The sequence below is a fragment of the Dama dama genome, chromosome 3, assembly GCF_033118175.1.
Source record: "Dama dama isolate Ldn47 chromosome 3, ASM3311817v1, whole genome shotgun sequence".
Taxonomy (NCBI): domain Eukaryota; kingdom Metazoa; phylum Chordata; class Mammalia; order Artiodactyla; family Cervidae; genus Dama; species Dama dama.
In genome coordinates, this window is record NC_083683.1 from 71348675 (window position 1) to 71372917 (window position 24243).

General features: G+C 44.2%; 1 protein-coding gene and 1 long non-coding RNA gene across 2 annotated transcripts; one reads left to right on the forward strand and one right to left on the reverse strand.

The window, feature by feature from the left end:
• Positions 1-1977: 1977 nt before the first annotated feature.
• CS (citrate synthase) lies at positions 1978-23788 on the forward strand. Its single transcript, XM_061132142.1, has 11 exons — positions 1978-2190; positions 12396-12446; positions 13049-13156; positions 13884-13949; positions 14250-14381; positions 15003-15191; positions 20218-20417; positions 21134-21263; positions 21382-21483; positions 21685-21894; positions 22204-23788. The coding sequence occupies exons 1-11, from the start codon at positions 2149-2151 to the stop codon at positions 22372-22374; spliced, it is 1401 nt and encodes a 466-aa protein (XP_060988125.1). The 5' UTR covers positions 1978-2148; the 3' UTR covers positions 22375-23788.
• Positions 15308-20261, reverse strand: LOC133048486 (uncharacterized). The gene is made up of 2 exons (XR_009691045.1): positions 17772-20261; positions 15308-16733 (listed from the first exon to the last, which is right to left on the reverse strand). It is a non-coding gene; the product is annotated as an uncharacterized LOC133048486 (long non-coding RNA).
• Positions 23789-24243: the final 455 nt, after the last annotated feature.

Consider the following 24243-nt stretch of genomic DNA (forward strand, 5'->3'; position numbering starts at 1 on the left):
CTCCTTTTAACCTTTCCTGAACTCTTCTGGTTGGTGATGGCTTATTAGTTCCATGTTCCTTAGTAGGACCTCCTATCATAAAATAACTCACGCAAATAGTTACTATGGTGCCTGGCCAGGGTGGGCGGTTTCAGTCAGTGTGTTTCCCCTAACAAGTCCATAAAGGCCTCATGACACTAGGCTCCAGGACACTATAAGCATTATTGTTCCCCACTCTTCCTCTCATCATTAGAGCTCCAAAATAGGTTACCCTCATGGCCACTCAGCAATTATCCCTTGGGTAGCCTCACCCTAAGAATGCCTTCTGTCTGTCGGGACACTGGAGTTCAGTCCTCTGGCCTGCAGGCTAGTCTCTGTGGATGATTAACCAGAGAGAAGAAACCAGGTCAAACTATTCTAGGGTTAGGAGGAAATCCTCTGTGAGATGCTAAATTGGGAGCAAGTATTGATCAGTGGAGCTTTAAAGTCACCGAGGAGATAGCTAAGTTCAGTGCTCCTCTGGGGCACTATTTATGAAGTTCTTTCCTAGGATCTGATCCCCAAGCCAAAGAGCATTGCTTGGTCGGTGTAAAGCTAAGTATAAAGAAACCTGGCAAGAGAAAATGACTTTTCTTTTCTCTCTTTCCAAGTTCAAGCTATAAACTAGGTTCTTTATAAATGGGATCTAGCTAAACCTGGCTTAGATGGTACTGAGACCTCTGAACTTTGTTACTTCTATGTAAGGAGATAAAAGGACTGTTCGTCTGGGGTGTGGGTCAGTTCCTCTCTGCCCTCGGGTCAATGACAGTGACAGCTTATAGAGGTTGAAAGGTTCTAAGTTCTTGTCTACCCAGAAGAATTAGTCAAGAATGATATAGAAGATCACTTCAGTGCCATGGTTCATTTAACGGTCTCTGGGGAGCACAGGATAAGAGTATATAGAAGACAGCCAAGTACATGTAAAGGCCCAAAGGCCCTATGAGAGTAACAGGAGTGATGTAACAAAAAAGGAGGTGATTTTGGGTGAAGGGTTATTCTGCAGCTCCTGATCTTTTGGTTACATGTGGTGTGGACTGGTTGTGTGGACTGGAGTGGCAATGAGGCTAACGCCCAGAACCCAGAGGCTCTGGACTGCTCTGGAAGCTCTCACATTAAGGGGGCCTTTGTCAGAGTTGCTTTGTCTGATAGATGGTAAAGAATCGGCCTGCGATGCAGGAGACCTGGGTTCTGATCCCTGGGTCAGGAAGATCCCCTGGAGGAGGGAATGGCAACCCACGCTAGTATCTTGCCTGGAGAATTCCATGGACAGAGGAGCCTGGCGGGCTACAGTCCATAGAGTCACAAAGAGTGGAACACGACTAAGCAAATAACACTTCCTAAGACTTGGGTTTCCTGGCAGTAATCACAGAACTGCCTGCCGGCAAAGACCACCCAATACTCAGGTTCCTGCCTTTGCTTTCCTTCTCCACATTTTGGGATCTGTTGGTATCTATAATACCACGGCTTCTGCTTACGGCAAATGATTTCCAAGTAGCTAATTCTGGCATCATAGCCCGTGTCCACATGATGTCACCTCTATGGCCACTAAGTCATTAACCAATGACATTGATCAAGAAAGCATTCCGATGGAGTGGGATCAGTTGCCGCGATAGTATTAAGGGGTTGGCTTCCGAGGACCTTTCAAAGGTCAAAGTCCTTGGAGCTTTTTTTTCTAATAGCCACCTTACAGTGAACCCTAAACGTGTTAAGGGCAAGGGGAAAAGCCTAAGGAGGAAGTTAACTGAGTTCTCAGGCACATACTTAACCACCTACACGCTTCCCCCCGCCCATCCGCCCTCAATTAGCCGACCCCGGACGGTCCAATCCTCCCCGCCACAACCGCTGTCAGCGGCTTAGGGCCCGCCCCCCCACGCAGCCTGGGCCAATGGCCGAGCCCGAGGCGTGTCCCCGCGGGAGGGGGCGGGAGCGGGTTCCGGGCGGTGGGCGGGGCCTCGCCGAGGACCCCGGGCTGGGCGCCGCCGCCGGCTCATCTACTCCTTCCCTCAGCCTCCTCCTTTCAACCTTGTTCCCCTCGTCCGCGCGGCCTCTGGTGCAGCGGCGCCGCCTCCCGTTCCCGCCGCAGCTCTCTTCCCTTCTTCCCTCCCTGGCGGACCCCCGAGTTCGCCCGCCATGGCTTTACTCACTGCGGCCGCCCGGCTCCTCGGAGCTAAGGTGAGCAGCTAGGAGGGACCGCGCGGTTCCAGGGTGGGGCTGAGGCGACTGCGGGCCCTCGAGCCCGGGGTCTCCCTCCCCTACCCAGGCGCACCCCAGCGCGTCTTAAAGGGGCCCTGCGCTTGGCTGGCCGCCTGCCCTGCTTGGAGCTCCCGGGGCTGTGTGCTTTCCGGCCCACTGGGGGTGAAGTGAGTGCTGCCCGCCCTGGCCTGAGGTCTTGGGCCGGTGGGAAGGCCGGACCGAGCTGTCACCCCGCGTGCCAAGGGTGGAAGAGGCGGGGGTGCTTGGCCTTGGAAAAAGGAGTGAAGAACGTAGATGTAGTCCACTGGGATTAGGGAAAGAGCTTGTTTGGAAGAAGGGGCTGGCTAAGAGAAGTGGCAAGGGTGAGCAGATGTGCTCACTCTATCCTGGGCCCGAGCCGGAGCCGTGGCTAGTTCAGCTTCGACTAGGTAGAGAGGTCCTTGTCAGTTTCAGAACTGCCGGTTTCCATTTCTCCAGCCCAGATACTTAAACCTTTAGTGACCAAGCATACTAGTTCCGTCTGGAGGAATGCGACTCGGGTCCTCTTTGTCCTTGGGACTTTTGCAGTTACTCTATATAGGAGGAGCTTGGGTGGGGTGGAGGGCTTGTGTAGAACCTTCTGCATGATTATCGCATGTGATTGGAGAAAACTTGTTCCTATGAACTGCAGGCTGATAAGTGAAGATAACTGGGCGGGAGATAGTAATTCCAAGGTTACATGACCGGTCCTATTACTTACTCACTGAAGTTTTACTGTTGCTTTTAAATCTGCTCTAGCCAAGAAAGGTTCCTCTTTGGGGGGACCCCTTTACTTTTTAAAAATTTATTTGGCTGTAGCACAAGGAATCTAGTTCCCTGACCAGGGGTGGAATCCAGGCCCTCTGCTTTGGGAGCGTGGAGTCTGAGCCACGAGGGAAGTCCCATGGGGGGCCCTTTATTTGACTGTTGTTGTTGTTGGGATCGTAAGGAATGTTGTTGCTTACACAATGTTTTCAATCTCATATTGCCAAAATTACTTTTGTCTCTGGGTAACTGGGTGCTTTAAACAGAAAGACTGGTATGCTGAGGGGTCCCAGCCTTCTAATCCAGCAGGGACAGTCCCACAAGTGACCTTGACTCTTGCAAAGAACTTACACTTTTTTCTTCTGCAGACAAATTAAAGCTGCCAGCACCTAAGGGGAGGAAAGGAAAAACCTAGAAAGGTTTTGTCTTACAGTGTGTTTTCTTGAATGGTTGGCAGATAAGGTAAAGCCTGTAGCATTTACAGGTTTTTCCAGGTACTCAGCAGCATGGTGGAGGCTGACCATTTAGGAGAAGTGTCTTACTTGACAGTAGTTCCTTCCACTACTAGGGAACAGGGAAAGGAAGCCTCTTGGGAAAAGAAGCAAGTTCTGGATAGTGTTTTGGCTGAATAGGAGATACTATAATTAGCTCATTCCAGAGCTGCTAACTCTACAGTTTGAAACAGCCTTTGGAATTTACATTTGAATTTAGTTTTCCTCTTAAACCTCTGGGGAAAGAAACTCAGAAAGTTTTTGAATTGACAAGGCAACCTAATTTTAGTGATCATTATTGTTTTGTTTACTTTCCTGTTGGACCTGAGGATCCTTGAAACCTGTATACTGGAAGCCCTTCTAAGGCTTTCGACCCTTATAACAAAGCTCAACAGACCGAGGAGTGGAAACTTCCTGAGATTTAAGCAGTATAGCCAGAATACCAAGAAGTCTTTCAATCTGACAGCATTGCTAGCACCTGCCTGAACTTTCCAGATTAGCCTACAGCTTAATAATGGTGCTCAGTTTTTCTTTTGCTATTAAGGTAGGCTTTAGAAGGCAAAAATAGTCTTCTAGCCTACCACTTTGATTCTCAAAGTCAGGTGTAACTCGCTTTTCTGAGAAAACTTTTTAACCTTGCTCGGAGACTAGCTAATCATTGTTCTGTTGTACCCTGCTCACTGTCAGGTAATTTAATGCGCACTTGAGTTGGAGAGACCACCTCATTCAGAGCCTTAAGGTTATTTGACTTCTTGTTTATCTGAATGAATTTCTAGTAAGCAATGGCTTTAGTATTAGCTATGGGTGCCTTCGCTTTGTGCTGTAAATACTGTGTTTTCATAGGTGATCTGAGTTGGGAATTAGAGTAGATCCACCAATTAACTTCTGCATTCTTAATACCAAAGTGACGGACAGCCCTACTTCTTGTATCTTTGAGAATTATTCCTCTAAGCTGTTTGATAACTTTAGGTAAGTCAATCCAAAAGTGTTTCTAGATTATTTCTAGACTTTTTCAAGACACTTTACAGCAAGCCCACACCACTACACATCTCTTCTGTAAAGTTAAGCCTGAAACTGGGTTCTGCACAACTGAGTCAGTTTTGTCCTTTGAAGTATTAGTTAAGCTTAAAGACCAAAACTTGTTAAGGGCAAACTCTCGAACTTCTTTGATTCTTTGCTACCCAAAGTAATGGCAACTCCCTGATGGCTTACTAGATGAATCAGAGATGAACAGTGGAGAGCGATGCCTCACCCGGTGCTAGTGGTGGAGGGATTGTACTGTTCTTTCTGGTGGTCTTTAGACTGGTAGCCATTGAATGCGTGGGTGTGGGGAGGCATTGAGATAAGCAGGTAATCCGAAGGGAAGGCTGACATTCCAGGTGGGCAGAAGGCAGGAAACCAGACTTGGTGGAGCTCCCTAAAGCCACAGAGTAATTCCTTCTGCCCTGTTTTTGGTGCCTGATGTAATAGAGTTGAATAGGATTTGAGTGAAATTAAAAACAGTAGAGAGACAACTTTAGCAGCAGATCTTAGGATCTGTTTTCCAGTTATTCGCTGAACTTGCCTGAATTCCTATAATTTCTTTTAAAATGTTAGCATTTTAAAAGATCTGTAAGTAAGTTCACAGTGAGCGTCATTGCCTGGCGTCATTGCCTGGGGTGGCTTGTTCACACTGCACGGTTATGAAACCTATATGCAGATTCTGGGTCAGCAGAGGTGGGGTGGGTCTGGAAATTTGTATTTTTTCAAGTGTCTCAGTTGACTGCTTGGTGATCCCCTCCTGTTGGGCCAGTAAAGCCATGTGCAGTCCTTTTTGTTTGTAACTATATTTAATATATATGTGTATGTGTTTGGGCTTTTTTTTTTTAGTGATTTAAAAAAATATATATATGTATTTATTTGATTGCATCGGTCTTAGTTGCAGTCCACAGGATCTAGCACAGATTCTCTAGCTGTGTCACATGAGCTTAGTTGCTCCTTGACAAGTGAGATCTTAGTTCCTCAACCAGGGATTGAACTTGCGTCCTCTGTGTTGCAAGGCAAATTCTTAATCGCTGGACCACCAAGGAAGTCCCTAACTAGTGATTATTTTTAAGTGACTTCAAAAGTAGCTATAGTCTGTTTTAGACTATTTTCTCTAGGTTTATCGTCCTGTGTCTTTTTTTCAAATGACTTAGGAAAAGATTTTTGTAAATCCCTGAAACAAAGCATTGTAAGAACTCCTAGTAGAAGTGAGGAAACAGTTTCTAGTTCCTGAGAAAGTAGTATAGTGACAGATCCTATATATTTTACTCAGTAGTATAGGCTTCGTATGCACATAATAAATAGGTGTTTAGCAACTATTAAAGAACAATAAGAATTTCTCTGAAAGAAAAATTAGGACTCAGTTCTTTCCTAAGGCTGAATTGGTGTCCTTTTCAGTCTTCTTCATTGAATAATCAGCGAACCTTTAGAGAAGGGTCTGTTAGACAAATGGGAGTTGGGCAGAATTATTAAGGGAATTCTTGGGAGTATGAAGGGCATCAGAGTACGAAATCTAAAGATTTCTCTGCTCAGGCTATTAAGTGGCCTGACCAAGTAGTGCGGGTGGACTTCCAATATTAGTCTTGTGAAAGACAGATGTTAAATGGTTCTCTGACCTGGTTCTGGGGAGAGAGGAGTCTTTGTCCTGTGTGTGTTCGTTTTTACTTAATGCAAGTTGTTTCTTCTGCACTGGAAGGAAGCCTTCATAGCACAAGATTTTTCTTGCAGTTATTAGAGAATTGTGTTTGTTTCATCAACTAAGCCAGTTCTGCTGGCTTGGCAAGCTCTCATCTTTTGTTAATGGACAAGGGCTCTAATAAAATCAGGAGCATCTCTCACAGGTTTTTTTAAAATTAATTTTTAAATTGAGGTGTAGATGATTTACAGTACTTCAGGTGTACAACATGGTGATTCACAATTTTGTAGATTATATTCCATTTATAAATATTATTATGTATTGGCTATGTTCCCTATACTGTACAACATATCCTTGTAGCCTATTTATTTTATACACAGTAGTTTGTAAGCTCACAGATTTGATGTTGGAGCTCCTGGATATGTGCCAGGACATGTTCTGAATGTGTCTTTGATGGAGTATTGAAGGAAATTTGGCTTTTCCCTGGTAGAGTAAGGGTCCTAGATGTGGATCAATGATGATAATAGGCTAAGAGGAGTAAGAGAGAAGTAACTACATTATTAAGTAAGTGCTTATCCAAATGGGATTCTACTGCTTGCAGAATTTGGGGGAGAAAGGAGTAGTTTTAATTGATTTTTGTTAAGGGATTTGGCCAATACCCTAAAGTATTATAAGCAAGTCTTTGGCAGAATTTCCTGCATGTTTTATTTGTCCTTTTCCTCCCTTGGCCTTTTAAGATAGAAGTTCCCTTAATTGTATTTTTGCATCCTAGCATAGCATATTTGACAGCTGCAGCCCACTTCTATCAGTAATAGCCAGCTCACTAAAAGTTACTGGCATGGGATGGCAGCATGTGGGGTTTGAAAAAGCCTTTTAGTGATGGTAATTCCCACCACCCTATAGAGAATTCTGGCAGACAGAAGCTGTGAGCCTGGCCCTTATCTTTGGAAGTGGCTCTTGCCATCTCTCCCCATGAAGCAGCTGACCTACTGAGTGAGATGCTGCCCTGATTCACCTGACAGCCGCCTTTCCGGTAGGATGACTCCACACGTGGCGTGTAACCCGAAGCCAAAGCTCAGTTGCCACACCTCCAGAATTGGGGGGAGGAGCTAGGAGTTGAAAGTTCAGGGATGACTCAGAGATTTGTGCGCTGCCTGTTCTATCTGTGAGTATAGCCTGAATGCACTGTACAAAAGTCGTTTAGCAGCTTTCACTGGCAGCCAGGAGGTAGATGAGAGGAGGATGTAGCCTAAGGTATGACAGCCCTCTAACACCTCCTGCTGGTGTTAGATTATAGTTAGTTAAATTTGTTTCCTCTCCCTGAGACTCTCTTCTTGGTCAGGAGGCCCTTCAGAAAGCTGGGGGAGTTATTCACTCACCCCTTCCTCAGACTTGACTGTCTCCTTCCTGGGATCCAGCTCCATGAGAGAATTGTGACACAAGTTGGTAGGTAATAAGCCAACACATAACTAAGAAACATGTTTACTGATCTCAGCTATGCAGAAGGCACTGTTCTAGAGGCTTTCATGCAAATTATTTCATATAGTCCACTTGTCTACCCTGAAATGGGCTTTATTACCCACTTTGAGATGTCAGAATTGAAACTAGGAGTTAGGTCATAGAGGACCTGCATTTAGGACTTGACTCTTGATAACACCACGTTCTAGACTCGGTGTTCTCCCCTCTGCTTCCTTGCTTAACACTTTAAACCATGGATGTTTCTCAAACTTTACTGTTCATAGGAATCAACCTAGTGAGTTTGTTAAACTACAGATTTGGATTTAGTAGGTCTGAGGTGAAACCCAAGATTCTGCATTTCTGACAAGCTCCAGGTAATGGTAATGTTGCTGGCCAGGCAGTCATATTTTTTAAATAGCAAGGTTTTTATGTACCTTTATATATATGTCCTTGTTGGAACCTTAGGGTCAGACTTTGGAGCCAAGTAGCTTGAGTGTTATCCTAGATGTGGAGAGGGAAAGGGAAACAGGAGTAGCTTTGCTTTAGATGTCTCCGTTATTTAGTCACGCAGCTGGGACTGGAGCCCAGATTTCCTTTCCTGATTCCAAGCCGTGTGCTCTGTCTTCTACATCGTCAGGTAAAGTTATCCTAACCTGAATTCTTTCCAATATTCTATCCATATGGATTGTTTTTAAAATCCTTCATATTTCTTTAGTTTTTTTTTTCCCCCTAGGCTGCACAGTGAGCTAAAATATGACTAAACTTGACATTGAAGAGTGCTGGAAAGTAGCCATACTATTTACTTTTCTGTATTTATTAAATAACAAATACAGAGCACTTGGTGCTGTGTGCCAGGCGTGATCGTAAGTGCTTCATAAATATTGACTTAATTCATCCTGCTAGCAGTGCTTTGAGGTAGGTTCAGTTATTTCCATTTTACAAATATTTTCTCAGGTCCTTTCTCTCTCCTCCTTCTGGGACCTGTGTAATGCGAATGTTGGTGCATTTAATACTGTCTCACAGGTCTCAGACTGTCCTCATTTCTCTTTACTTTTTTCATTCATGCCTTCAAGCTCACTTATGTGTTTCTTCTGTGTCACTTATTCTGCTATTGAGTCCTTCTAGTGTATTTTTTATTTAAGTTATTATATTGTTTATCTGTTTAACTTTCCTGGTGGCTCAGATGGTAAAGTGTCTGCCTACAATGTGGGAGACCCGGGTTCAATCCCTGGGTAGGGAAGATCCTCTGGAGAAGGAAATGGCAACTCACTCCAGTATTCTTGCCTGGAAATTCCCATGGACAGAGGAGCCTGGTGGGCTACAGTCCATGGGGTCTCACAGAGTTGAACACCACTAAACTTAAACTTTATCATTCTTTAGTTTGTTGTTAAACGTTTATAGTGTGTTGGTCAGTGCCTCTATTCTTTTTCCAAGACCTTGGATCATCTTTACTACCTTTACTCTGAATTCTTCAGGTGGATTGTTTACATTTTAGAGATAAAGAAATTAAAGCACAGAAGGATTAAATGACTTGGCTAGGGTCACACAACCAGAAGTATAGTAGGAACAGATATACTACGTTCACTTTGGAGCTACATAGCCACGCTGCTCACACACTAGCATTGTTTTTGCCAGTTGGAGATCCGGCTAAGAAGTGTTGCAGATGGAGATTAGGGACAGTTGAGATCAGCTCTCCTCAAGTTACTTTGCGGTGCCTCATTAAATGGCAAAGACACTCTCTACAGAGGAAGTTAGGGCTTTGCTGGTGGTGGAAGCATGGCGATATTTCCATCCGATGCCTTCAAATGATGTTGCATTCTTACAGCCTTCTTAGTTGGCTTTCCACCCTTTTCTTTCTGATTTTCTTTTTTTTTTTTTAACCTTAAGTGAAGTAAAAAGAGAGGGAAGCTCATTGATTCTAGAACTTCTCTCTCCTAAGGGGGAAAAACTTTTTGTAATACAGGCATATTGGTGGAATAGAGACCTCCATTCTGAGAGAATTTCATTTTCATCTTAAGATCAGGCTTTCATTCTGTCAGCTTAGCTTGGATAGATTTTTTTTCTTTTGCCTAAGATTTAACCTTAGACTATTCTTATAATGTCTTCCTCTTGCCAGTGAAGCAGCCAGCCATTATAGAAACTTAAAGATGTTTCAGAAGTGAAAAAATTATCATTGTGGAGAGATTTCAACTTCTTTTTTCTCTCAGATGGTATGTTCCCCTATAGCCTCTTTCAGAGCAAACCCAGATAACCAACTACCCACAGTTAAAGGGCCTGCTGACTGCTGATGTGGTCTCCAGGAGATGGGGCTTCTGGAACAGGGGGTCTGTGGGACCGTGGCGCATGGCGTAGCTTGAACATGGAAGGTGCTGTGGAAGAGCACTTTGAGCCCACTCACGGTTTTCCCTTGTTCACCTTTTGATGACTAGTAAGATAAAGGAAACAGTCATTTCTTGAGTGCTGGGCCCGCTCCCGTTCACCCTGTGTGGGATGAGCAGCCTGCATGGCTGTGGAGCTGCGCACTTCCTGCCCAGTGCCCTCGTGAGCTGGAGGGGGCTCTTTACAAAGGCAGTGAGAGGAGGCGCAGGCCGACCGTCCGTGAGCGGGAGCCCCCCCTTTGTTTTAGGGCCGCATTAGCGCCTCCTGCTCGCTGAGTCTAGCTTTGGATGTTCCTGCCTGGGAAACCCATGGATGAGGGGCCTGGCAGGCTACAGTCCATGGGGTCGCAAAGAGTCAGACACAACTGAGTGACTTCTCTTTCTTTCTTTTGATTCTTTTTAAAATAAAGTTTTCTGAAGGATCGCTTCCCTTTTCATTTCTTCCTCCTGCCCCAACAGAAAGAGGGGCATGAAATTCTAACAGCCTCGGGCACTACTCAGCCTCACCCTAGGCATGCGGTGTTTTGGAATTTATGCATTACCACTAGTTCAGATGCTTTCCAGCACAATCAGACAGCAATGCAATACAGTCTGCCCTTTGTATCCATGGGTTTTGCACCTGTGGGTACAACCAACTGCAGATCAAACATATTTTTTTAATTCCAAAAAGCAAAACTTGCACTTGCCACATGCTGACTATTGGCATAGCCTTTACTTTGTATTTCCAACTATATAGCATTTACATTGCTTACGTATTATAAGTAATTTAGAGATAACTTAAAGTATATGGAAAAATATGCATAGGTTATATACAGATACTACACCAGTTTATTTAAGAAACTTGAGCTTCCTCAGATTTTGGTATCTGTTGAGGGTGGGGAGGTCCTGGAACCAATTCCCCCTTGAATACCGAGGGATGACTGTAGTTACTTTAAAAAGTGTGTCTGACCTTTGGCAAAAGGAGACGTATAGACTTGCTGCATGGTTAGTGTGTGTGTGTGTGTGTGATCTTTAGTTTGTAAAGTGCTTCCACATCCATTGTAATTTAATCATCACAAGACAGCCCTGTGGGATATAGTGGGTATCAACACCATTTTATAGATGAGGACCCTGGGGCTTATTTTTACTATTCCTTTTTATCTTCAAAATAATCTCGTGAAGAAAAGTCAGCCTCCTTGCCTAAGTCCTTACAACTTGGTAGTAGTACAACTGGTTGTCTTTTTCAAAGGCAGTGTTGAACTTTCTGTTGCAACTCAGCAATCTTCATAGAAAGTTGTGTTTCTTGGGGGAAAAAAACTATCTCTAAATATAGAAAAATATAGCCTAGCTACAAAATATGGAAGCAATCTAAGTGTCCATCAAGAGATGAATGGATAAAGACGTGTGTGTTAGATACACAATGGAGTCTACTAAGCCATAAAAAGAATGAAATTTTACCATTTTCAGCAACATGGGTGGACCTGGAGTGTACCGTGTGACATGAAGTAAGTCAGAAAGACAGATGCTGTGAATCACTCACATGGAATTTAAAAAAGAAAACTAGTGAATATAACAAACAAGAAAAATACAGATAAGAGAATAAACTCACGGGTGCCGATGGGGAGAGGAGAGCGGGGCCGTGACTGTAAATGGAATGTGACCTTCAAACAGTGTGGGTCACACTGTGTACCTGAGACTTACAGAATACTGTGCATCAACTGTACCTCAGTGTAAAAAAAAATGTGTTTGGTAAGGTGTGTAAGTGGTAACTCTCAGCATTTGTTTACCTGAAATTCTTTATTTCACCTCCTTTAAGAGTTTTTTCTTCCTCACCTGGGTACACAAGTCTAGTAATTTCTCTCCGTGTGTTAAAGCTGATTGACCAGTTTTCTAGTTTCCATTGCTGCTGTTGAGCAGTCCGGTTGTTGCTTTGTAGATGTTCTGTCTTCTGCATGCTTTTTCCAGGAGCATTTCGGTGGTGCTGTGAAGGCTGCTTTCCCCTCTGGACTCTCCTAGACCGGAGAGGCTGAAGTGCTGCCAGAGGACTCGGCGCTGAGGAAAGATGACCAGCCTGGTCAAGGGGTCGATCCGTGTCCCCGTTGCTCTTCTCAGCACTCCTCAGAGCTACGGAAAGCTGGATTTTTGAAGGGCTGGGTACTTTAACAACTGCCTCTCTGCCGTTTGCTTCATGCCTCACAAAGCCCAGCCCTTAGAACCCAGGTGATGGGAGAGGCTCTTCCGGGAGCGCTGATGAAGCTGCTGCCTCCAGACTGGAAATTTTTTCCAGGTCGCTCAAGGCCTTATACAGCTTTCATATGTCAAACTGTCCATAGAGGCTAAAATAAAGAGAGAAGTTGAGTCATTGCAATTCCTTGTTAACACTTAGGAAGGAGGATGATGGCATAAGGTTTGTGTGTTTTTTTTTTTTTTTTGCAGAATGCATCCTGTCTTGTTCTTGCTGCCCGGCATGCGAGTGCTTCTTCCACGGTAAGGTTTGGAAAAGAGGACTGAGGATCAGTGAGGCAGCCGGACCCTGGGGTGGGCTGCCATCCAGGCTCTTATCATCATCCCGGGTGTCTCATGGAGGTGACCAGGACTCTTGTTATGGCCATTATTACTACTGCTATTTTAAGATAGCTAAATCAGTGTGGACATGATAAGGACTGTGTGATTTTGGCTGGAAAAAAGTAGCTCTATGATGCACTTCAACGAAAGTACCATTCTCTTCACCAACTAGTCAAAGCATTCTGTCCCATAAAAGGAAATGCTGGAGCTTATGGTATTCATTAGAAAGTAGACTATTCTCAGATTTATAGTTTAGGGGTAGTTAAGTAATTCACATTATTGTGCAAACATCATCACTATTCATCTCCAAAACTTTTGTCTTCCCAAATTGAAACTACCCATTAAACAACTCCCCATTCCCTTCTTCCTCTGCCTAATTCTTTTACCCTCATCTGTACAGAGTAGTTGACCAGGCTTCCCTGACAGAGAAAGCCAAATTCTAAAAAGCAGTCTTAACATATCAACTTTGCAGAAATATAATCAATATTTCGATCATCATTTAGCCTTTCTACTCCTCTTTTTAGAATTTGAAAGACATATTGGCTGATTTGATACCTAAGGAGCAGACCAGAGTTAAGACCTTCAGGCAGCAACATGGCAAGACAGTGGTGGGCCAGATCACGGTGGACATGGTAAGGGGGTGGGCTTTTGCCTGGAAAAGGGGCTCAGTGACACGCTTTGACAAAAGTACCACTCTCTTCACCGACCGTTCAGAGCATTCTGTCCCACATAGGGAAATGCTGAAGCTAATGCTGTTTGTTAGAAATCAGACTGTTCTTTTCTACAGATTTGATAGTTGAGGCTAACCTAATTTAGGTATGGGAAAAGATGAATGAAGTTTCTATTCCTTTTCCCAGCCCCTCAGCTTTTGGGCCCAAGGTTCTCTGTCTCTGAGTTGATGCTGTGTTGATCATCCAGTTAGACCATAGCTCTAGATGGCCTTATAGAACAGCTTTAGGATGGTTTTTTCTTCAGTTCTGAGAATCTCAGCAGCTCAGATGATAATTTCATAGCACTGTTTAGCCATTGGTCTCCATCTTCTTTCCCTATAGTCAATCCCATTCTGTTTACTTTGGTTGGTGGGAATGAGGGGGGAGAAGAGCGGGCAGGAGAAAAAAATGACAAAAGGGAGCACAGGCAAAAACACTAACTAAAGATAGTGATTTCTCAACTTACAAAATTCATTTCCAGCATTAGCAGTCTTCCTTTCAAAATTACATTCTATAGAAAGTTAACTCAGAAATCTCCCAAAGTTTTGCAAGTTAGAGACTAAATTTCCTCCCCCAGATCCCATGAAGTTCTAGCAAGCTCTTGCCTGAATTATTTGGACAACTTGTTACATCCTCTTCTTTTCTCTAGATGTATGGTGGCATGCGAGGCATGAAGGGATTGGTATATGAAACATCAGTTCTCGATCCTGATGAGGTAAGAGACCTCCTGTCGATCACTGGAGATCACTGACTTACTGAGTCGGGCACACCGTGGATTAAATCTCTGAGGGTGAGGAGAACAAAGTGGGGCATATACCTATGCATTTTGGAAGGTGAAAACAGGTACATATGGAGTAGCTGCAGAATAACTTTACCTTTTAAATATATCAGCTAGTGAAAGTACAAAGCAAGAGTGAGTTACCTGAAGATTTACATTTGTTGACAGGTCTGAAGAAAGTGAGGTCAGTCAACTTATGTGATTTTTGAGTTGTAATCCTTACTCCTCTCCCTCAAGGGCATCCGTTTCAGAGGCTACAGCATTCCTGAATGCCAGAAGCTGCTACCAAAGGCTAAGGGTGGGGAAGAACCCTTGCCAGAGGGCTTGTTTTGGCTGCTGGTAACTGGACAGATCCCAGGAGAGGAACAGGTAAGCAGAAGGGTGTTAGCCCTTCTCATTCCCCTCCTTTGCCTTTTTCTAATCTCAAGCACTTAATCTTGTTCTGGTTATGGGTGGTGGTTTATAGAGGGGGAGGGAAATCAGAGCAGAGTTCTGCTTTATAAATGGACTGGATTGAAATCTCTTGGATTTTATTTACTTGAGGTCAGTCTTTTCGTTTTCTTTAATTTTTCATTTTGGACACACCAGGCAGCTTGCAAGATCTTAGTTACCATTTTGCAAGTTACTCAAGAGCCAGAGTTTCAACCCAGGCTCCCAGCAGTGAAAGCGCCGAGTCCTAACCACTGGACCACCAGGGAATTCTCACTGTCTGTTTTCTCCTGTTAATTTTGGCTGTGCTGTGCTGTGCGGCACGCAGGCTTCTCTAGCTGTGGCACGCGGGCTCTGGAGCACATGCGCTTCTCTGTTCTCCACGTGCGGCGGGTGGGCTCTGTTGCCCAGTAACGTGTCAGATCCTAATTCCCTTCCATGTCCCCTGCATTGGAAGGCAAATTTCTTAACCACTGGACCACAAGGGACGTCCCCTGCTGTCTTTTTATTTGTCTTCTTTTTCCTTGTCTAGTGTAATGAGCGATGTCTTCCTTTTCACAGGTATCTTGGCTCTCACAGGAGTGGGCAAAGAGGGCAGCTCTGCCTTCCCACGTGGTCACCATGCTGGACAACTTTCCCACGAACCTGCACCCCATGTCTCAGCTGAGTGCAGCGGTTACAGCTCTCAACAGCGAGAGTAACTTTGCCCGCGCGTACGCAGAGGGCGTCAACCGAGCCAAGTACTGGGAGGTAGGAGAATTTGCTGTGACGATTGATGTTCGACAGATTCAGAGGAGCTGAGTGTGAAGAAAGAAGAAAGAATGACGGGTCATTAGGAAAATTACTACCCTGAGCTATGCCAGAGATTCGTTTAACAAAATTTTATTGTAGGCTTGCTTTTTATGGGTCATTGGAATTACAAAGGTGAATGAAACATGCTTTCTATCACCAAGGCTATTGATTTTAGTGAAGGTGATATACATAAAAAGAAATTACAGTTCAGTAATCTTGCTGTAATAGAGGTGTGTACACAGCACTGTGGGAACATTGAAAAAGGTGTGGCTTAATTGCAGGGTCCCTGAGGAAGGTTTCACAGAGTAGACATACCCTGGCCCCAAAAGATCCTTTCTCCTCTTCTTCAAATGAGAACCTTTTTAAGTTGGAAGAATGGCACCTAAGGCAATTCTGGAGTCTAGGAAGGACCAATTGCAGTCAGCCAGTTTGGGCTAACCCACTCCAGATACCTGTCATGAGTGGAAGGGTAGCTAGTATCCTGGAATTAGGATGCAGAAAGCAAATGAGCTTTCTTCTCTGAAAACACAGTGTGACTTTCCTAGTGTGAACTCTGTCGTGAGAGTGTGAGGAGATTGTTGGGCCTTGTCCTCGCGTGCGGGACACAGTTCCTTCCTGCCTCTCTCCAGTACCTCACAAACACTGGGTGAAGTGCCATTTATCTGCTGGGTCTACAGAAGAACATCTGTTTTTGTTTGTTTGTTTCTTATTTAGAGACAGGTGGTATAGGAATGGAAAAGTCCCTTTTGGCAAAGCAGATGCACTAGATGATTTTTGACCAGAAAGCCCCTAAAGAGCTCACTGTGAGTTCATACTATTCATAGACTAGTATGGCCCACTTGTCTGATGAAATCTCCATGGGTTTTGGCAAATCCCATTCCATTTGACTGGTCAGTATTTTTTTTTTTTTGATTGGTCAGTATTTATTCAGTGCCAGCTGTGTATACAGAATTGAGTGCTCTTGAGGGAAAGAGGGAGAGAAAGTGTGCAATTGATACCAGTCCGGTTGGCTTTGAGAAGAAAGGTGTAGGAATGATGCAAACTGAACATATCCACAGCATTTATGAAGTCACAAGTCAGCAGATTCAGAAGGTTGTGTAACCTGAATATATTGCTTTTCATTTTCTTTTTAAAATGCTGTTTTAAGTCATTGTTACCTGTGTGGGTCACCGTAGCAGAAAAGGTTAAATCAAGCCCAGCATTTCTTTTAAAACTTGTTTGTTAGAAATTGGCCACTCAGGAGCGCCTGTTGCTACTTAGGCCGCTGTTGTGTCGCCTGTCGTCGAGTTCTTCGTGCTTTGCAGTAAACACCTGTGAGATATTCCCCAGGTGTCCAAGCAGGCTGCACTGCTTCACACTGTCCTTTGTTGAATCAGGAAGGTGAATCTCGCCTCCGATTCAGTGTACCAGCTGTTGGTTGGTTGTTCTGCCACCTCTTGGGAGATGTCATTTGAGGGTGGCTGTCTTGAGGTAAAGATTGTATCTCAGGACTTTACCAACCTGGAGAGTATTTATAAGCATTACTGATATATCTGTCAGCCTCAGGATGTGTGTCTAATAAAGTTCATACTGAACAAAAGTTAGCACCAGTAATTGTTCTAGTGGAACTTGGTGCTATTTTGCTGCCACGTCTTATATCTCTCTCAAAGGTCATTGAAGCACTATTTCAATTTAGTTCTCTCTCTTGCTTAGTTTAACCATTCTGCTTAAGTGGAATTACCTGACAGCATTCAACTGGTTATTTCTGTTTAAAACTTTATGTTAAAGAGTACATGTGATCTAAGTCTCTTCTAGAATCTTCAGTTCATGCTGTTTTACATATATTGCAAAAGGATGACCTGCCTACAGCTTTCCTTCCGTAGCAGTTTACATGACTTTAGATAACTAGTGTAACCTCTTGAGGTGAAAGAGTTAGGTCTTTTTGTAATTGACTTAACTTCACTTATGACTAGATTACTCTGATGCACAAGCTGTTTAACTGTGAGGTAGCCTTAAGATACTGCTGGATTGGGTAAAATTTGCAAAGTAGCTGACAGATCAGGTTTTTCTGGTAAGGCCTATGACGGCGTGTGTAGGGTTTGAAGCTATTTACTGCATAGTAAATCATCATTCCAACACCTAACAGGCAGCTCTTGAAAGCATGCCAAGTATCGGCTTCAGTGCTTACGCTCCTCTGCTTTAACCGTCAGAACCACCCCACGAGGTAGACGTTACTGTCTATTCTCCTTTTACTGGATGGCAAAGCTGAGGATGAGAGAGAGAAGGTAGGGTGCCCAGGGTCATGCAGCTGGTAGCTGGTGGAGACCAGGTGGAGACTCGAGTTTGCTTCACTCTAGGGTCTCTTCACCATTAATACTGACTCTTCGTTTTCTGTGTCTTCTTAATAATGATTGATAGCTATTAGTAATACAACATTGTAAATCAACTATACTCCAATAAAAAAAAAATTTTTAATGATTGCTTGCTAAGTACTTGGCCAGAATTTCTCTGGCCCTAGAGATGCTGGATCACAGTGATGATTATGGCCAGTTTTGTTACCTTTATTCCAGGCAGTTGCGGTGGTGGCATGTTTTGTCCTTTTTTTTTTTCTCTCTGAGGGTTTAAAGATGAAGAATGAGTTAGTACCAGTAGCTAAGTAGCACCTCCGTCTTATTAGCTTATTGAAGAAGAAATAAGGAGTTCTCTGTCAGAGTGTTTATTTATTGAATCTCTTGACAGTACAGCTTTTCCACTACAAAAAGCAGGGTAAAGATCCCACACTGTCAGACCTGGTCTGATACTTGCTGCTTCATAAACTTCATGCTCAGTGGTAGAAGTTGAAACAATCTTCTTTTTGCAGTTTCTCTGTGAATCGGTTGTTCATACTTCACAAATAACTGTGAAAATTAGTACATAGCCCACAGACGCCAGTTGGCCTAGCCCAGGGTCTTGTTGTTGGCATTCTGCTAATCAGGGCAGGTCCCTTAGAGCTGCACACCGTTGATGCACACTTCTGGAAAACAGCTACTTCCTTGGGGGACGTAAATCCGCAAGGAGGTGTGGTTAATAGTATGATTATCATGTAAGCCATCTCCTGAGAACTTGTTAGCTAAGTACTTCTTGCTTCAAGTAGCTTTTTAGTTTTGGCAGTATTCTCATTGAATCTTGGTGGCATTGACAAAATTCAATGCTGAGTACTTGAGTAATAGATTACTTCACATAGATTATCTCATTTCAGGTACTTATTATAGATTTAGTTCTTTGTTCCAGCAGAACTACTAAAACCTCATTACTTCTTGCAGGAACATTTAGCCAGTTAGCTTGATAGGACAGCACTGTATAATATCATTCAGGAAGTATTTTCTCCATGGTTCCTATGTACTGTGACTGAAAGCAGAAATTTCTTTGTGTTTTCTTTGGCTGCACCTCACAGCTTGCGGGAACTGATCCCAGGCCTTGGCAGTGAAAACCCCAAGTTCTAGCCAAGGAATTCCCGAATTTTTTTGTTACTAACAGAAGAAATAGGAATTCCGTAGCAATCCAGTGGTTAGGGCTCTGCCTCCACTGCAGAGGACGCAGGTTCCATCCTTGGTCAGTCAACTAAGATCCCATAAGCTGTGCAGCATGGCCAAAAAAAACTACTAAAAACCCTGTCCCCCTCCCCAGGGGAACTTAAAATCCCTGTGAGAAGATAAAATTGAGACATAAAAGTTGAGCAAACCATTAACATCACAAAAAGACAACCAGATGTTATATGTTTCTCTTAATAAATGAACATAGCGCTGTTTATCAAAAAGTCTTGCTTAAAAAAAAAAAAAAAATTGAACCTGAATCTGCTCAAGCCTCCCATCTCTTATCAGTTTGTTAGAAATAAAATGGACAGAGGGACATGTTAAATGACATCACAAGTATATAACCAGCAAAATCTAAACTAAGGGAAATTCTACAGAACAAATGAGGCTGATTTTCCACAAGTACATTGCAAAGTAAAAAAAGGACAGCATAAGAGGGAACTTAAATTGATTAAAAACTACTTCAGAGACATCAGACAATTGTAATGTGGGCTGTTTTTCAGTAAAACAAACAAATGGGGGGAACTTTAATCAATGAATGAGGTGTGGGGGGGATTTCAGTACTGATTAGTTAATGATATTGAAGATTTGTTAAATTTTTTCAGTGGGATAATGGTTTTTTGATTTGGATTCTCTTTTAGAGATAACATGCTTAAATATTTACATGTTATATATATCTGGGATTCACTCAATAATTTGGGAGATGAGAGGGGAAAGTAAGGATATAGATGAAACAAGCATGGCCATGAGTTAAGTAAAGTAGATGATGCTTATTAGCTGAGTGGGTAATTTTCTGCCTCAAGTTTTACAAATGAGGGATATGTTACTTTACAGGACTATTGTAAGAAAAGCAAAAACTGAAAATAATCTATTTAGCACAGTACTTTTTACATAGTAAGTGCTTTAAAAATGGAAGCCTTTGTTAATAACTAATGACTGAATGTCACTGTTTGACCCTTTGCATATATGGTGAATTTTCTTTGAAAGATGGAACATAGAATTATTAAATCCTAGTGTCTTAGCATATTCTTTGAGTGCAAAGTCATATAGTGGAAAAGATCATGATTAAACATGTAAGGGTTTGAAATTTGACTTTGGCATTGACTGAATGCTCTGAGGTTCAGTTCCCATTTCTGTAAAATGAAGGTCATTATATATTCTGTAGAATGGAGAAAAATTGGGAATAATATGTTAATATACGTGGGATACCATGTGTAACCCCCTTGACGCAGTACCTGGGTCATAACAGTTACTCAGTTAGTTACACGGTCATTGTTGTTATTTACTCCATCTATAACCACCCAGCATATAATCCAAATGTCCATATCAATCTGGAAAGCCCAGTCCATGGAGAAGAGACACCATCCCTGCCTGACTCTTCTTGGTTGATAATTCCTCTTCTTTTTTCTCCATTTTCCTTTTCTCCCCATCAGTTGATTTACGAAGACTGTATGGATCTGATCGCAAAGCTTCCTTGTGTTGCAGCAAAGATCTACCGGAATCTGTACCGAGAGGGCAGCAGTATTGGGGCCATTGACCCTAAGCTGGACTGGTCCCACAATTTCACCAACATGCTAGGCTATACTGACGCTCAGTTCACGGAGCTCATGCGCTTGTACCTCACCATCCACAGGTGAGGGAGACCCAGCCAGCAGGTTGCTGGATCGGTGGTGAATATGAAGAGAGACTCCTTGGGACTCCCCTGGAAGTTCAGTGGTTAAGAGTCTGCACGTCCACTGCAAGAGGGTGTGGGTTCAATCCCGGGTCAGGGAATTGAGATCCTGCATGCCACACGGTGCACCAAGAGAAAAAAAGAAAAAGCTCCTTAACATTCTCATCTTTTGGGAGCAGGTGGTAGGCAGCAAGGAGACGGAAGCACAGAATATGGACTGATAGCGGGCGTGAAAGGGGTTGGCAAAGGCACAGGAGGTCTAGTGAAATCACTGTAACCACACCAGGAAGAAGCTAGCGCCTCTAGCCACTAGCGCCTCTAGCCGGGAAAGGGTGCTCGCTGCTCCCTTAGAGGAGCCCCTTGGCTTTCCTGGAGCGCCCTCTGCTGGCCACTGCTGTTAACAGCGCAGTGGAAGCGGAGCATGGCCCAGGCCGGGCGTTACTGCGGGCGTCCTCAGCCAGAAACGCCTCAGCTCCGTGGATTAGTGAGCAAAGGCGGCAAGACCATCGGGACGCCTCTTAGAAGAGCTTATGTATAGATGCCTGGCTCTGGGCTGGTGTGACCCCATCGCCAGGCAAGCCCATGACAGAAAGAGGACAGCAGGGTCCCTGTTGGCATCGTCTGCCCTTTTCCCTCCTTTCTCTGGGCCTTGACTCTCCTTTCTCCCTTCCCCACAGTGACCATGAAGGCGGCAACGTAAGTGCCCACACGAGCCACCTGGTGGGCAGCGCCCTTTCAGACCCCTATCTGTCCTTTGCGGCAGCCATGAATGGGCTGGCGGGGCCCCTGCATGGACTGGCAAACCAGGCAAGACTCTTCTCCTGCTCCATGTCTTTCTCACTGGCATGCTTTTGTTTCTGATCCTGGCATTCTCTCCTGGCATTTACATTGACACTCTTATTCTCTAAACCTTCCTTCCCGGTAGGAAGTGCTTGTTTGGCTGACACAACTTCAGAAGGAAGTTGGCAAAGACGTGTCAGATGAGAAGTTACGAGACTACATCTGGAACACACTCAACTCAGGACGGGTGAGCAGAGATACTTAGCAACTAAGAAAGAAGCCAAGACTAAAGTTCAATAAATTGAAAAGAATGAAGGTGAAAACAATGAGATAACTCCCTAAATTAGAGGAGATTTCTTTTCCATTTGTCTGCCCTGAAGAATTTAGAAAAGGCAAAGATTTCTGCCTGAGAATACGAGTGGTTTTCCCCCGACCCCATCCTCTGCAGGTCGTCCCCGGCTACGGCCACGCGGTGCTGAGGAAGACTGACCCTCGGTACACCTGTCAGCGAGAGTTCGCGCTGAAGCACCTGCCTCAGGACCCCATGTTCAAGCTGGTCGCGCAGCTGTACAAGATCGTGCCCAACATCCTCCTGGAACAGGGCAAGGCGAAGAACCCCTGGCCCAACGTGGACGCTCACAGCGGGGTGCTGCTGCAGGTGGGCCCCCCTCCCCGCCTTCCTCTGCCTTACACCGCACCCTCCTGTTCTCTGCCAGGCACAAAGTCCGCTCGCTAGTGGGCCAGGACTCTCTCCTCCTTCCTTAGCCCTGTTGATAAAGTTGCCTGTGGTGTAGAAAGTGTGGGCTGGGGGGAAGGGATGAGGATTTCCTTTCAGAATCCAGTTGCTGTATTTCTCCCAGTCATTTCTGTTTAAGGCTAACTGGGTTAAGGCTTTTAATCACCCTGGACTTGTACCTGCAACTACCTGTGGGCCTGTAACACCACTTTTTTCTCTTTCATCTTACAGTACTACGGCATGACGGAGATGAATTACTACACAGTCCTGTTTGGGGTCTCACGGGCACTGGGCGTGTTAGCACAGCTCATCTGGAGCCGAGCCCTAGGCTTCCCTCTAGAGAGACCCAAGTCCATGAGCACAGACGGTCTGATGAAGTTTGTGGACTCTAAGTCAGGGTGAAACTGAAGGCGGGGAGGAAACTATCCACCAGAGAGTGAGGGATCTTTAAAAAAAAAAAGTATACTTTTGTTTCGGGGCTTTTAAAGACTTAAGGTTAAATTGTATCTGAGGCACTGATGATAAGTTTGAGGTTAAAATATAAATTAAGATTTTTTTAAAGAAGAAAAGTAACCCCTTCTTCCCCAACCAGCTCCTTTACCCGGCCTGGTATGAGTTGCCCATCAACTGTAGGATGACCAGGACTAATGCATGTAGTGTGGGTCAGGTTTGCCCTCAGCCCCACCTTCAGAGTGAGAATCTGGCTCCTCTTTCCCCAGGTCAAAGCTGGTTGCAGAGAATCTGCCGTCACTTCAGAGCTTTTGGTTCTACTGTGTCCACCCTTTAATAGGCCAGCAAACCAGGGCCCTGCCCTTCTGTTTCCATAGGAATCATGTTGGATTGTCAGCTGCACTAAGCCCCATTAACTTCCCCCATATGCACACAGACACTTCCTAGCAAGATCTATTGGTGATGCTGTGGCTTTTTTTTTTTTTTTTTTTAAAGCTACCAGATGATTATAAAGGCCATGGTATTTGTTGTGACTGGCAACCAATATTTGGTTTTTATTTTTATTTTTTTAAATTATCCTATTAAAATTAAGATCTAGGAGTGTTCTATTACCCGTTACTTGAATACTCACCTCTTTCCAGATTTTCTGTACCTGCCTCACCTCAAGCCAAGGTTGCTGTGGACCTTCCCGTCTCGGTCCTTCCTAGAGACCTCTCTTCAGCAGGTATATACAGCACTGTCTAATGTGTGGTCTTTCCTAGTTATTTGGCTTTATCAGTGCTTAATGTGAACTAAGTTTTTACTTCCTTGGAACACAGACCACTACCCTCTGACCTTTTTTTTTCCCCTTTAATATGCTGTGGGCTATAGAACAAGGACTTAGGAATGACCAGCATGATACTTTCATGGCCTGATACCAGGAGTACTAGTACCTCTTTCTGAACAGGGAAATTATTTTTAAGATCAGACATGGTCCTTTTTGACTATCAGGTACTGGGGCTGAGGACATTAAAAATAGTAAAACTCCCTCCTCATCCCCTGCCACAAGCCAATATCCCTCTATTTATCAAGGTCCTTATCCTGTCCCTTCCCCAAGAGCTCACAGTACACTGTTTTAGAAGCCCCATATGCACAGGTTTCAAGTGACTCAGAAGGTTCTACTGCCTTTTTAAGAAAGGATTAAAAATACACTCCTGCTGTGCCCCCTTCCTCCCTTGCAACTCCTGCCTGTTTGTGTGGATCCCTAATCCCCGGAACCATGCTGTTGAGATGGATAATACTGTCTGTAAACCCTTGGGTAACTGTCACGATGCAGACTTCAGGTTGTTCTGTATAAAATGCAAAATAAATGTTTTTATTAACAATGCTTGAGCCTGTTAAATGAGGCCTGGAAGAGTCTCCATTCTGAGGTAAGGAGTCTGGCTAGCACAGTCCTAGACGTAGTAGGTTTTAAGTTATCCCGTGCCTCTCTTTATCTTTAGGCATGTTTGGCACTCACTTACCCTAATCAGAAGACAGCTTCCCTGTGAGATTTCCAAAGGAGATTGCTGCTGTCTTAATGGTTAGAAGTCCTTGACCTTTAGCCCCCATCCTTCCTAAATTTGTTGTAAAGTAGAACATTCAAGGACTAGAGCCGAGACCTCACAACTGCTTAGGTGACTGATCCAAGGAAGCTGGTCCAGCCCAGTGGGTGAAAGGAAACTACACCAAGGGCAGTGAGGGTAGGACAGCTGACTCAGGGTCCCACCCTCCAGAGGGCTCTGGAGCTTTGCGGAATGCCGATCCTTCTTTGCTGCCTCCCTTACAGATCCCCCAGAATAC